This window comes from Copidosoma floridanum, unplaced genomic scaffold (assembly GCF_036245765.1).
Source record: "Copidosoma floridanum isolate Cflo_tuat_1 unplaced genomic scaffold, Cflo_Japanese_pri ptg000005l, whole genome shotgun sequence".
NCBI lineage: Eukaryota > Metazoa > Arthropoda > Insecta > Hymenoptera > Encyrtidae > Copidosoma > Copidosoma floridanum.
In genome coordinates, this window is record NW_028321882.1 from 12,176,228 (window position 1) to 12,191,717 (window position 15,490).

General features: G+C 43.1%; 1 protein-coding gene across 1 annotated transcript in view; it reads right to left on the reverse strand.

Moving 5' to 3' along the window:
- Window positions 1-6,588: 6,588 nt before the first annotated feature.
- Window positions 6,589-15,490, reverse strand: part of phr6-4 ((6-4)-photolyase) — an 880,148-nt gene continuing 871,246 nt past the window's right edge. The window contains exons 10-12 of the mRNA XM_089598123.1: window positions 10,931-10,994; window positions 8,066-8,287; window positions 6,589-6,646 (exon numbers count right to left, since the gene is read on the reverse strand). Of these exons, the coding sequence (XP_089454249.1) occupies window positions 6,589-6,646; window positions 8,066-8,287; window positions 10,931-10,994 (344 nt within the window). The remainder of the gene's footprint in view (window positions 6,647-8,065; window positions 8,288-10,930; window positions 10,995-15,490) is intronic.

Below are 15,490 nucleotides of genomic sequence, written 5' to 3' on the forward strand. Positions count from 1 at the left end.
ATCGTGGTTACGGACCCTACGCCCATACGACACCAGTTACGTAGGATGTCACCTAAGATGCTGGAGATAGCCACCGCGGAAGTGGAACGCCTGGCTAAAGAGGGCATTATAGAAAGATCGGCCAGTGATTATTCCAGTGCGCCGGTGATGATAAGGAAGCCAGACGGCACGTATCGGTTTTGTATAGATTACCGAGACCTAAACAAGGTGACGGAGAGAGACGCTTACCCGCTTCCAAGTATGGACTCGATATTGGACCGTCTACGAAGCGCGAGATACCTCTCCAAAGTGGACTTGAAACAAGCCTACCATCAAGTACCTATGGCCAAAAGTAGTCGAAGGTACACAGCCTTCTCCATGCCCGGGTCGGGCCTGTGGCATTTCAAACGCATGCCCTTCGGGCTGACCAATGCACCCATGACATTTCAACGACTCATAGACGCGCTGTTCGGACCGGAGTTGCAACCACATGTCTTTGGATACCTAGACGACATAATTGTTGCGACGGACTCCTTCGAAGAACATCTCCACTATCTAAGTTTAGTGTTAAGCCGACTGAGGAAATCAGGCTTGGAGATCAAATTAGACAAGTGCGAGTTCTGTGTATCAGAAATCACATACCTAGGGTATATTTTAGATCGGGACGGGCTAAGACCGGATCCGACCAAGGTCGAACTGATCCTTGACTACCCCGCACCTCGAAACATCCGGCAGCTACGCCGATTTTTGGGAATGATTGGCTGGTACGCGAGATTTCTGGCCAATGACTTGGATAACAAGATTCCGCTGGTAAAACTATTGCGAAAGGGGCAGGCGTGGACGTGGGATGCGGAACATCAAGAAGCCTTCGAGAGACTCAGAGAAGCCCTTGTGAGAGCTCCCGTACTCGCTAGACCAGACTTCAGTAAGCCGTTTACACTGCAGACAGACGCCAGCGATTTCGCTTTGGGAGCAGTTTTGACGCAGGAAAGGGAGGACGGAGAGCATCCAATAGTATATTCCAGTCGCGCGCTGACTCAGGCCGAGAAAAATTACTCGACGACGGAGAAGGAGTGTCTAGCCGTCGTCTGGGCTATCAAAAAGCTAAGACCGTACCTAGAGGGATATGAGTTTACCGTGATCACCGATCACCACTCGTTGAAGTGGTTGTTCAAGATGCCTGAGCCCTCGGGGAGAGTAGCTAGGTGGATAATGGAGCTCCAGCAGTGGAGCTTCAATGTGGTACACCGGAAGGGTGCACTCAACCATGTCCCTGACGCGCTATCGAGATTACACGGGGAGGAAATGGACGAAGTGTCGACGATCACCTTCGACACCCTGGAAGATCCGGAATACTGCCGTATGCTCACGGAGGTGGCCGAGAACCCTATTAAATACCAGAATTGGATGATTGACGAGGGACGACTGTATCGTTTTAGAAACGATCCCCTTCTAGATCCTGTCCTCTTCCGGGAGGAAAACTGGAGATTAGTAATCCCCACCAACCACCGAAAACAAGTATTAGAGGAGGCGCATTGCACACCCTCTACCGGACACCTCGGGATCGAGAAAACCTACGACAGAGTGGCCCGAGACTACTATTGGAAGGGAATGTACTACAACGTAAGACACTTCGTGCAGAGATGCGAAGTTTGTCAACGTTATAAGGTATCACAAGCGGGTCCCCAGGGGCTGATGGGTACTCGAATTGTCGAACGACCATGGGCCGTAGTAGCAGCTGACTGTATGGAGTTTCCACCCAGTAAGGGAGGTTTCAAGTATGTGGTGCTATTTCACGACCTGTTTACCCGTGGGATAGAAGTGAAACCGTTGCGAAGGATAGATGGAAAGGCGATAGCCAGAGCGTTCGAGGAGCTGATATTATTCCGTTGGGAAACTCCAGACTATTTATTGACGGACAACGGACGAGAGTTTGAAAATCAACACTTAAATCAGACGCTGGAAGAGTATGGCGTCAAGCACGTAACGACACCCCCGTATCATCCACAGGCAGACCCAGCCGAGCGAAGCATACGTACCTATAAGTCCATGGTGGCGGCGTTCGTGGGCGGGGATCATCGGAATTGGGATCGGAACTTACACGAATTCCGACATGCGATGAACACTGCTGTTCAGGCTACAACGAAGGTATCGCCCGCCTTCCTAAATTTTGGAAGACATCCCAGGCCAGTTAAGAGCCTCCGGAGACAAGTAGAGGGAGGGAGACCGGTACAAAAGATCGACCCCAAGGACTGGGAAGATCGAATGAAAAGACTGGACGCTCTGCAAGATTTAGTGATCAAACACATAGATCAAGCTAGGGAGAGGCAAGGGAGGCAGTACGACAAGGGGCGCAAAGACGTGCATTTCCCGGTTGGCACCAAAGTATTGAGAAGGACCCACCCGATTTCGGACGCCTCAAAAAGGTTCTCGGCAAAATTGGCGCTGAAATACGAAGGGCCTTATACCATCGTGGAAGTAAGGTCTCCGACAGTATACATATTGGATGACCCATCCGGAATGAGTCGAAGGGTAAACAAGGCGCACGCATCAGAGCTGAAAAAGTACCTAGAGCCTAGAGGAAGACGGGGGGGAGAAGAGTAGGTAGGGCCGTACTTAGTAATAATACTAATGCAACTGTAAATTTCAGAGATTACGACGATGATGATCCAGCCAAACCACAATGACGACCTGGGTGAAGACGTTGAAGAGACCAAGCCTGAGACTACGACTGTAGACGCCACCGACGACGTCACCGAGGTGACGATGCCGGCGTACAACTTGCTGGAGGTTCCTTCAGACGGGCAATGCGGGCTTCACGCCCTGAGAATCACAGCCCAGATCCAAGGAGTAAGCCAAGAGATCGAGGAAGCGCTGATACGCTTAAAATGGACCGAGATACCTCGACAACGCCAGTGGACCGACGAGGCACTTGGGACCATAGCGATCGAGGCAGGGCAACGCCTGGTCATATATAACGCTGACGAAGCCTACGGCGCGAGCTACGGGAAGACCTCAGACCAAGGTGCGCTCTACCTGTACCATACCGGTAGGGGATTGGGAGGACACTACCGTGGGGTCCAGCTGAGGGGGACCAAGCCAAGCCTACGGTTCCCGACAGTACATACGACCTCGGAAGATCCCATCCAGGTCATGGCTCGGATGACAAGGCTGAGCCCTGAACCAAGACGCCGAAGGAGACATAGTCTCTACCCCAAGTGCGCCCCCAAGTCAACTCTGGGAACCATAGAAGAGGAGATCCCGGGCCCTGACGAGATAGCGTTGGTGACTCAGAGGAAGGAGGACGAACTTCTTCAAACTGACGACGAGGGTCGAGTCTCTACCATGGCACCGAGCGAGGTGGACGCGATTGAGAAACTAATCGACGAAGAGCAAGACGACCCGAACCTAAAGACGGGTTATGCTCAAGGGGATAGATCGCCGTCAGTTGGAGAGACACGGATGATTGGACTATCACTGGACGAGAGAGATGCGCCAATGGAAACCGAAACCACAACAACCGCGGACGCCAATGAGTCGTATCTCCTTAGTGTTTCAGCTTGCTCTGCGGAAGGGGGCACGCCTGTCATACCCGAACTCGTAGAAGCGCTGGAACCTGAGTCGGAGATCCTCAGACAAGAGAAGGTGACCGGAAAACGACAGGCACGATCGAATGGAGACATAAGGGAAATGAATGGAGAGTCCGGACCATACGTAACACCCGTACCGGTACGGCAAAGGCAGAGGTTGGTCGTATCCGCCCCCTCCACCCAACCCGCAGTGCCGACGCTGTTTGAGCAGAGAGCTGAAAGGTGGAGGCAAGAAGAGCGACGGCTGGATGCGCTCGAACGACAGACCGGGGAGAATCAAGGACAATCGGAGAAAGCTCGGAAGCAGGGACTAGAAGATCGCTACCTAATTTGGCATTCCAGACTCGCGGACGCTCAATCAGCCGCGGCTGGAGGCCAGGAAAAGAAAATACCTCAGCCGGAATTTACGAGTTGGGTAACTCGTCCGGGCGGTCTACTTACTGAAAGACGAATAAATTACACGCCTATGAAGGGCATCGTACCGATTCCGCGCCCGACAGCAGGATTTCCTCAAACATCGGACGAAAGCTGGGACCTTGAGGAACCTCAAGCGACCCCGACCCGCACTAACAACGAACGGGATAATGGAAACCTCAACCCCCGCTACGAGGGAAACAAGGAAAATGGAGAGCGTAAGACACGTTGGCTGAAGCGCGGGGGTAAGAAAAACAAACGCGCCGACCCCAATAATCCCCGACGCCAAGTACACGGAGACGATGACGTCTCCGGAAACCCGGAATTACAAAACTGGACAAATAGCTCCGAGGCCGGCTCCCCGGTCAGGAAATCAAGGCGCGAGGACCAAGTTGAGGTATACATGGGAGACCGAACCGAGCAGGACAAAACTTTCCCGAGACGGGCCACAGGAGCTCTGTTTTCGGGGCTTAGGAGTATTCCGACCCACCCGTGTTTAGACCCACCCCCCCGCGCCTGCTTCAACTGTTGGGGTCGAGGACATCAACTCAAGGGGTGCCCCCAACCGCTCAAGAATGTCCACTGCTGTAACTGCGGGCGGTTACATGTCCAGGTGCAGGAGTGCCCCCAGTGTAAGGACGCCTATCGTACGTACAAGGCGGTACGAGGATCAGAAGATTACGGAACCCCATGTACGAAAAAAAGATATGAAGGGGAACGATACCGGAATACCACCTCGATAACAGCCCCATCTGAAATACGAACCTCAACCCGCGACGGAACAACGCAGCGCGACAATTCCGATCTTAGGTTGTTTCTGGAACAAAGACGAGAAGGAAATAACCACGCCAGGACGTTTAGCCTGGGTGAAGCGCGGGAGACCGACTCCGAGCGCTCCTCGACGTCTCTAACGACGTCCCCGAGGAAATGAAGCCGACCGACCCACGGGCTAGGACAGTGGCCAGAGGAGCCAGTCAGGCAGGTCGAACGTATCTGGGGCAGCCTACAAGAGTTCCCACAAGAAATTCAGGAAGTCGTGTTGTACCGAGCCTTCCTAGCCGAAGACACACACTAAGATTAGGAAGTGACAAGGGAAATTCCAGGAGTATAGAAGATTAAAGGACCAGGGATTCGGAAAGAGACAAAGGGAGGAGACAAGGTATAGAGAGGAGACAAGGGAAGGAGATAAGGTATAAATGGGAGACAAGGGAAGAGAACGCGGCCGAGAGGACACGGGGGACGCCGCGAACGCTGGCCACGGAAACTACGGGATCGCAGGCGAGGCAAACCCGTAGAAGAGAGGACGGATATCGCGTGGACAAGAGGCCTACAGGGCCCACGTAAGTATAATTACGTACGTTATGGTAATCATTGCTTGGAGTCGTCGGTTGTATATCAGCTTAGGAGATGATGAAGTATCTCCAGCCTAGGGGGGGGAGGGTTTGTGACGTGGTAAAAGTAACGAAGTTACTTTTCACCCGTCCCACCGACGACTCCATGTGAGTCGACTAGTAGAAAGGTATATATATGTATAGTCATGCACTCGTGTTTTTCTCTTGTTTGTTGATACACATGTGGCTTCGAGGGAAGAGGCGCGGTTGGACGAGACGAGGGCACGGCAGCGACGGACAGATATAGAAATGGAAGAATACATGCCCGCGTATATGCTGTGAGCGCTGCAGCGGCAGCGCCGCGAGAGAGAGAGATACAGTGAGTATGTTGCCGCGCGCGCGCTTGAGCCATTCCTTAGCGGGCTACTACGCCGAGAGGTTTGTTAGGAAAACCACCGAGTTTTTGCACAGTGTGTGTGTACGGAGAAATTTGCGCGTTGTCGGAGTGTGAGAAAAAAAGAGAAATAGAGAGAGAGTAAATTGCCATCGGGGACAAGAGCGTCGGAGATCGACCCAGGCCGTGACACCGACGGCCCCGCTGCCGTGCCACCTGCTGCCTTGCCACACTGCCTCCCGTCAACGAGACCTGCAGCAGAGGCCGAACGAGAGCACACCATCGAGTCAGCGGGCCACGCCAAGTTCAACCGCCTGCCCAGCAGTCAGGTCCCGGGTACGACACGGCCCTGAGAGGTGACACCTGCCGCGGAGTCAGGGGAGGACAGAAGGAGACAATTCGAGCCCCCCGAGAAAGCGAGAACAAAGGGGGTTAACCAGCTCTTGTCGGGACGCGGCTCCTTCTCACGTTCGTACTTTCAGCCGTAAGGTACGGTGTTTAGAATTATAATTGTTTTGACGTGTTGTGAAAGGAGAACCAGAGAGAGGTTGTTTCGCGGTGCATGTTACGGGAGAGGGATATTGTGTGGTCGTCGAACGTGAGGGTGTGAGAGAGTGACAGCGACAAATAGTGGGCCAACGGGGGAATAAGTGTATGGACGCGTGGGTGTTTGTAAAGCGAGAAATAGAGAGATAGGATGCGATAGGGCGTACCCGCCTTAGAACAGTGGGTTAGGGCCGAGCATAACCAAGAACGGGCCGTAAGCGTGTCCCGACCTCGGATACGAGGCGAGCCTGCTACTTGGTCGCGAGAAGATACCAACGCGGGGGGATAGGGGTATACGACAGAAAGGGGGGGAAAGGGGGCTGTGTCGGTGCATTTAGACGCCAGCGCTCGCAGCACGTCGAGCGCGGCGATGCTGCTGTAGCGCGGCACCTCTGTACATGAAGACGAATAAAAATCTGTGAAATTTAACTGTAAATGGTAACCGAGTCTGGCTGTTATTTCATTATTTCCCTCACCTCCCGGGCTGGGGGAGAAAGCTCGTCGGGAACCTCCTTTTGGTTTAGGACGATAATCGGGACTAGGAGAGGGGCAGACGTACGTGAAAGTTGCGACCTGTACTTCTGGGCTGCCGATAAAAATCGGCAGGAGTATAGTGTAACACGTTATATAGTTCTATGGGTGTGTGTGCTAGATACGACTGTGTGCTGTACCAAGCAGCCACTGGAGGCGCACAACAACGGCTACCTGTTGGCTGCCTGGACTGCCACAACGACCTTCATACACACGCTGTCAAGGACTACTGGGTTCGAGTGCCAACCCCAGGTCGTCGGACCTCCTGGTGCCCAAGGATAGTGCTACAGAGAGACCCCTGCTGTAGCAAAAGAACGGTAGGCCTATTTCCTATTTATCCCGTCCCTACCGTAGACAAGCATTGTGCCCAGCAGCAACTGCCACATTTTATATTTTTGTTGTGTTGCTACGCATGGCTTGTTACAAGGGTTTGGTAATGGGGAAACTTACCCTTAGTTTTCCCAGTGCAAACCTTGGAGATGATCGATAATTTTTGGTTGAAAAGCAGGGTCATCAGTAGTCAGGATATTTAGTCTTGCAAAACAAAGCTCTACTCGTGACATCTGCCAGTAAATAACTCACTTTGTTTAAAAGTAACCGGCTGTATATAGTCTTTTAGCAGACGAATCAATGTCAAAAAGGGTTGTAAAAATGTATTTGTTGGCAAAGTGTTTTAAGGTTAGATGGCCCTAAAAAATAGATTGGATTATTAGTTAGTTAGGGAACGTTAATATTGATCATTGCCCTGGACATGGCCAGTAGTGATACTTCCAGTAATTCCTTACTATTATTCTTGATAAAGAAGAGCCAGCTGTGAGTAGATTGACTCACACCCTTGATATATCTGGGTACGAAGGCCATGTTGGAGGGAGGTGTGTCGCTAGCCGAAGAATATCTTGTCTTTGAGTCGTTCCACGGATAACCAACTGCTTACTATTTGTCAAGGAAGTGGGCCTAGAGAATACCTATTTTATGGATGTGCCGTTAAGACAAACCATTGAGGAGAAGACTGATAAAACTTCTAGCTAATTTGGCTGCCCAATCTTTTTAGGGTTGTTTTTCCTGGCTTGCTGTTGTTGCAAAATCTACTCTGGTAGCACCAGGTTGGTTGGAAGAACGGCTACGAAACCTCACATTATTATCTGTGCTCTGGCTTGACGTCTCTTGATATTATGGTAGAGATGTTGGTGTTCAGCACGCTTTTCATTTGTGGCATTTATTAATCTTGATACTTTGAGATGAAATAAAATGTAAGTCCCTTGTCCATAGAAAAAACGTACCGTCTGTAGCCAGGATACCTAGATGCACGACTATCATAGTTTTGTCCATGATGTGCTCGTACTGCCGATGGACGACTGCAGAGATGAGTAGAAAGATTGCTAACACCAATGCTGCGAGGTGAGACGACTTCTTGGCACTGGTTGGGGAGACCCACCACGGTCAGCCATCGCACCGGGTGCACATTTTTTGAGAGTGCGACACTCGCATCGAACAGCATGCGCCTACGAGAAGAGGAGTAGATTCACGTAAAAATGAGCATTTCGGCGCACATTTCAGACACACGTGGAAGAGGTGTACCAAATGTGTGCCTAGTTCTACGAAGAGAGGAGCGAAAACGTTGACTACAGCTATATATCTGAGCGCACAGCCAAAGCAAGCAACGACATGAGTCTTTCTCTTTTGATTGCAACTGAGTATATGCTATATATATGTGTATTTAACTGACTCTGGCTCTCCCGCTCTTGCATGTTGTCTTATCAGTCTGATTTAATTAAATCGTAGAATGAGAATGCTCATAATTATATGCACAGAATTTAATTTTTAAACATTTTTATTTTTATTTTTTCCGTACGTTAATACTTACTTTGAATCCAGTATTATGTTGAAAAAATATTGAGCAATTATTTAAGGATGGCAGTTCAGCTTCAACCACTTATTTATTATTTTTCCTCATTATAGTTGTTATGAACTGTCAGACAAGCTCTAGAGGTTGTCAATGAACATATGCAACTACGAGATCTCTTTTACCCAAACTACCGATAGTTGAGATGGTTGGGGCTTATGCTACTGCTGTTTTTGTTTTGCTATCCAAGGATCGATTCCAACTGTCGGCAGATCTTTTGTTGTTGTTATTATGCCATTTATTATTCTGGTTTATTTTCTTTTCATATTTATATTTTATTTAAATTGCGAGCGCGCGGTGGCTCGGTTGGCTAGGTCGTGGATTGGCACGCGGGAGACCGTGGTTCAATTCCCGGCCAGTGCGACTTTTATGGGCAAAGTACCTCTGTGTCTTTCACATGTGCTTTTTCACCACGCAATGCTCCTCGAGGAGGGTTTAGGCAACCTTCTCGCAGCAAATTTGCCTAATTCCCCCTACCCCCCTCCCAGTGATGGGGAGGCCTCCCATCCCTTTCCTTGTCCCTTTCCCAAGTGCTAAGTGCCCATAGTAGTGCCCTTATTAAAAAGGAGCCGGACGTAGAGCACTATAATATAAAAAAAAAAAAAAAAAAAAATTTTATTTAAATTTATAAACAGTGTTACAAACCCTTTTCTCGTATGCGTCGAAATAAGTATATTTTTAATACTCATTCTATTATGTAATTTGGTAAGCTAATACTTATAGTAAGCAAGGCCATTTTGTAATTTTATAACTAAGGTGCATACCTGATTGAGGATTAAAAAAGTTTATTTAATTTAAAAAAAATGCTTTTTATTGTATTTATTAAATGTTTTTACTAATAAAAATTTCAACATGCAGACATTTACAGTAGATGGATGCTAATGATTCATCTCAATAATTAAGACCAATAATAAAGTTTAGCTAAGTAGCTCTTATTTATAGTAGTATGCAAGAGAACAGCTTCAACAACTATTAAGAAAATTCAATCTCGATCTATAAGATCTGTTTTTCATGACTGTTTAGATTTTTGTTGATTAATTTTTAAAGGTATTAATTTTTTATAATAACATACGCTAATTAGAACTTTGGTCTAGAATCAACATTATATAATTATAATTGAAATTCTACATTGCATCAATATAATAAGTATAGCTGCTATACCTAAAATTTTTTCATAACAAAAGACGGAAATTAAATTTTTAGGGAGTTTTGTGTAAGTTTTCTGACGCCTTTCGGATTTTTTCTCTCTTACGTTGGACGATAATAATTTCTTCAGGGTTTTAAAATGCAAGAATTACACTAATATCCTAAGAAATTATTTTATTATTATAAAATTACAAAATGGCCTTGCTTACTATAAGTATCAGTTAACTAAATTACTTAATAGAATGAGTATTAAAAATATACTTATTTCGACGCATACGAAAAAAAGGGTTTGTAACACTGTTTATAAATTTAAATAAAACATACATATAAAAAAAATAAACTAAAATGATGAGTCGCATAACAACAACAACAAAAAATCTGCCAACAGTTGGAATCGATCCTTGGATAGCAAAACAAAAACAGCAGTGGCATAAACCCCAACCATCTCAGCTATCGGTAGTTTGGGTAAAAGAGATCTTGTAGTTGCATATGTTCATTGACAACCTCTAGAGCTAATCTGACAGTTCATAACAACTATGATGAGAAAAAATAATAAATAAATGGTTGAAGCTGAACTGCCATCCTTAAAAAATTGCTCAATATTTTTTAAACATAATACTAGATTCAAAGTAAGTATTAACGTACGGGAAAAATAAAAAAAAAATGTTTTAAAATCAAGTTCTGTGTATATAATTATGAGCATTCTCATTCCACGATTTAATTGAATCAGACTGATAAGACAACATTGATGCAAGAGCGGGAGAGTCGGAGTCAGTTTAATACATATATATAGCATATACTCAGTTGCAATCAAAAGAGAAAAACTCGTGTCGTTGCTTGCTTTGGCTGTGCGCTTAGATATATAGCTATAGTCAACGTTTGCGCTTCTCTTCTCGTAGAACTAGGCACACATTTGGTACACTTCTTCCACGTATCTCTAAAATGTGCGCCAAAATTCTCATTTTTACGTGAATACACTCCTCTTCTCGTAGGCGCACGCTGTTTGATGCGAGTCTCACACTCTCAAAAAATGTGCGCCCAGTGCGATGGCTGACCGTAGTGGGTCTCCCCAACCAGTGCCAAAAAGTCGTCTCACCTCGCAGCATTGGTGTTAGCAATCTTTTTACTCATTTCTGACGGCTGTGGTAATCGACGATTATCTTAGGGATATTATAACCAGAACAATTTACTTCAATCAACGGTAGCTTTGATTTTACTTCAACGCCACCAAGTGAATTATACTAAACTACAGTGAAAAGCTACCATATTTATGCAAAACCTTTAGTTTAGTTATTAATATTGTTATTAATTTCTTACAATTAAGAACTATACGAAGAACATCTTAGAACTGTCTTTAATCATTGTGCAAAATTTCAGAACAATGGGTTAAATAGTTTGTGTGGCGAGCGATTACAACAGTTTACGGACTTTGCCTAATGTGTTTGTAAAATAATTAAAATTACTTATAGTGTTGATTAAAAGATACATTTTACGTAGCCCTAATCCCTACTAATTAACTACGATTGACTGTCTGTGATGATTGTTTACCTATTAAGCAATTATTCAATTGCCAGTAAGCTTGTACGCTTGGCGATTCTTTAATAATTCAATAGAATCCCATGCACTTAGTCCCTTTAAATCCAATATGCTTTACTGTCTCCACTGTTTTTTAATAAATTTATCAATCAATTGATGAACAGTTAGCCTGTGTGAAACAACACATGAAATAAATAAATAAGCAAAATCGTAAGTGCTTGATTTTCATGGAATCTATACCCTCTACTGCTTTATTTTTTTAATAATTTATCAAGTATCTGATACACTGTCACAAAAAGTGTACTCTTGACAACTTGTCTCATTTATTTACAAAAACCAGTGCGTAATACGTGCTTAGGTGACTAAGTATGATATTCTACTTCTATGAAATCAGATGGCAGAGAAATGTAATTAAAAATATAATTGATATCCCTTACATCAAACGATATTTTGTACAAAGGTGGTGCATTTATAGTTTAAACCAGTATACCTACGTTAATTGTAAGCGGCTTCAATTAATATTCTTATATCTGATAAATTAACAATTATAAGCAGTATACTATGGCACAGTACAACCTGAAGAACATGTAGGCTGGCCGGTACCATATTTTACACTTTCATTAAATTTCTTGACGGCTTTAAAAAAACCCTCTACTGCCTACCTTGATTATATCTCTAACGTCACGCTCATCTCTGTCACATGCGCACACACACTTATTCTCAGCTTATATTAAGTTACTCTCGCATACTTAAGCGTATCTAAAAATTAAAAAAACTATCCTGTAGTATCACTTTCTTTAAAAGGGTAGTACCGTTACATGCCAGTAAATGTTTCATTAGGACGTTCATTACACAAAGGTGTTTTTGACTGATATTATTAAAAATATTTAACATGTATTCAAAATAACGTTATATGATCTGTAGAAATCTCCAAATCTTTTTGGTATGAAAAATTGAGTTTTGATAAACCTAACTAATTTTTAAATAAATAAAGAAGTTAATTTTTTAAATAACGCAATGAAGAAAGAGTGTAGTATGCGTAAAAGCATGTATGTAAGTACATCTATATCAGAAACATACTTGCCAGCGTTGCTGGATGTATTTGCACTTCTCCAAAGTTTTCCCTTGCTAGCTGTGGTAAACGTCCTTAAGTAAAAAAAAATAGAAGTGTTTATATAAAACAAAAATAATTTTTGACAAATTTTCAAAAACTGTGGAAAAAGATGAGAAGATTGTATGAAAAATTACTTTGTTATTGCAAAAGGAACAAATAAATAATAAATTAAGAAACTTTAATAAATTCATGGGAAAGCTGCTCTGCAAAAATGTACAAATTTCTCTGTTTAAAAAGAAAAATCATTTGATTAAAAATAAAAGCTTGTCAAATAAATAAGTAATTTATGAATGTCATTTATGATTAAGCTAAATTCATTTACAAATATTCAGACTAAGTTGTAAGCCACTATATGAGAAGAGATAATCGAGTTTTTAATAACAGGACTGCTTATTGGAGAGAGTTGGCAGTTTTAATCTAGTTTGCAACACTTTTTTTTTTTTTAATTAGAAATATTACAAATAACAACTAAAACGTGAGCTGTAGCAGTGTGGCATGATGTGGTGTGGAGAGGACTGTTACCAAGTGGTATGGTAAGAGTGGAAGGGCAAAAAAATGTCATATACAAGATCCATTTCCATTACACATTTTGTCAAGATCACAAATCGAAAAATGTTGATTTATTCTCGAGCACAATGTACCTATACAAGTATGATTTTAAAAATGCTGGGCCAGGGGACCAGCAGTATGTCAAACTGTTCGGCTGTTTAGTTTTGTTAGTAGAATGTGATTTTTGATATATTTATATATAAATGTATTAAAATAATTGAAGCTCAAATACCTGATTTTATTCTTCTTGGTTGTGAAATTTTAGTTGAGATGTCGATTTTTTTTCCTGTATTATACTCCAATGGTGTTAATGTGTCGTCTATCGGCTTTTTCTCTATTTACAGCCTCTTCAGATAAATTAGTTTAATAATTTTAACTAATTTTACTTTATTTGACTTGTTTTTAATTGATTTGTTTTCTATTTTGTTTGGATACAAATAAATCGTACAAAGTGATAAAGAAAAGATAAAAACAGAAAGTTACTCTTTAACAGAAATGTTGACCAAGTAACTTCTATAATTGAGTACTGCACTCCATGAGCGGCAGGGTGATACTAACTGAAATGCCGCAGAAAAAAATGCACCTTGCGTGAAGCTTTAGTTAAAACTTCTTTGTCTTACATGTTATAATGTTGGTACTTGCTGACATGTGCCTAGATCTAGTGGCTTGCTTCAGTTGTCACTTGACACTTCCGAGAGCCACAAAGTACACGGTCAGTGTTTGAGCCGGGAAGTAATGCTGGGGTGGCTATTGTTGGGAGTAGGAATCGGGATCAGTGGGTTAATAAATCATCACGTTCCTTAAGACCTATATACAAATTTGTTAATAGCAAATTACTTACAAATGCTTGCTGTGAGAGAAGCGCTCTCAACAGTGACCGTGAGCTAATTGACTGTTGCGCAGAACGGTTGATTTTAAATGTCTCTAGCATTTTGGGTCTGTACATTGAAATTATACAGTAAAACTATCTAGCGGTTAAGAAGAGATAAACATAAGCTTAGGTCACGTGAAAGTCTTTGTTTTGAATTTGCACGTAAAGACATAGTAGAGATAAGGAAAGCGTTACTATTGTAAGGGAGAGGATGTTGATGTAAATGTAACACAACAAGTATTACTTGTAAGCTCAACAGTCAGCATTGTTAGGTAACGGCTTTTAGTAAACTCTTTTGAGAGTATTAAAATTTTGGCATTGTTTGACAACAATCTTTAATATATGTATTAGCATTATAAAAAAACTATATTACAATAATTATGTGTTCATATGCTCTTCTCTCTCTTTTTTTTTTTTTTTTTTTTTTTTCTTTTGTGAAAGATGAGTGATTTTTTAAAATTATATTTAACGGAATTATTGCAGTTACTTAGGAGTGTACAATTTGGCAGAAAAATAAGACTTATTATGATTAATTATGGATAATGTCTTTTCTTTACTCCTTGGTACTTGGATTTTTTTGCTAGTGGTTAATCTTTCAAGGGTATCAAGGTTTGCTGTAACAACTGTTCTAAGGCATGGCTTGTAGTTCCAGTCGTATTTTACTAGGCTGACATCCTTTTGGCATGATCAGCACGTCTTTTTTACATTTATTTCCAAAAAGACTGTGCACTTCGAGGTAACTTTTATTTTTTAAACTCCATTTTGAGTTTTTCGACGGATCTTGCTATCGATTCTTCTTTACAATAAGAAACGAAACTTAGATACAATCGCCGTAAATCATTGCGTATGACATCCAGCAGGTAGTACTTTAGATGGCTTAGGGGGCTCAAAGTCATCAAGAATTGGGTGTACTCGTATTTATCCAAATTCATTATATCTGGAACCTCAGACACTACTTTCCACTGAAGTGAATCCTGGTCTCTAGAAGCATCATCTTCATCGGCTGTGTTTTTTTTCTTCGCACTTTTAACTCTTACCTCTTTTGGCTGCTGGGTTATAGAATACTTTATTGTGCGGTGCATCTGTTCCGCCCACTCAGCCGTTTCATGTGTTATATAACTACTAACTCTTATAAATTGTAGTATTGGAGTATTTTTTTCTTTATAACCTTTGGAGGAGTTTGTGCTATTGTAGCAGTTTTATATTCTTACTTTGCACTGAGGTTGTGACATCAATTGGCGTTTGTACTTTTTGTGCTGTTGGTTGATTTTCCATCTCTATTCTGAAGGTTGGTGCTACATTCAGTGTTGCTGCCGCAACCGCTGCATCACATAGCTAGTAGTATTTAGCATTGTAAATGGTGTACGGTGTGATGCATCGCTGTTCCCTTAAGAATAGCATCGGACCAAATCTATTTAAGTATTTCTCTATTTTACTCTTATTGACCCAATCTTTAATCATTACATCCAATCAATGTTTATTTACTGATGTATAATAAATTCTGATTGATTTCTTATTTATCAGGAACGCAGGTGCCGTTGATGTTGCCTGATTCTTTACATTATATGATGAATGAGGTAGTTAAT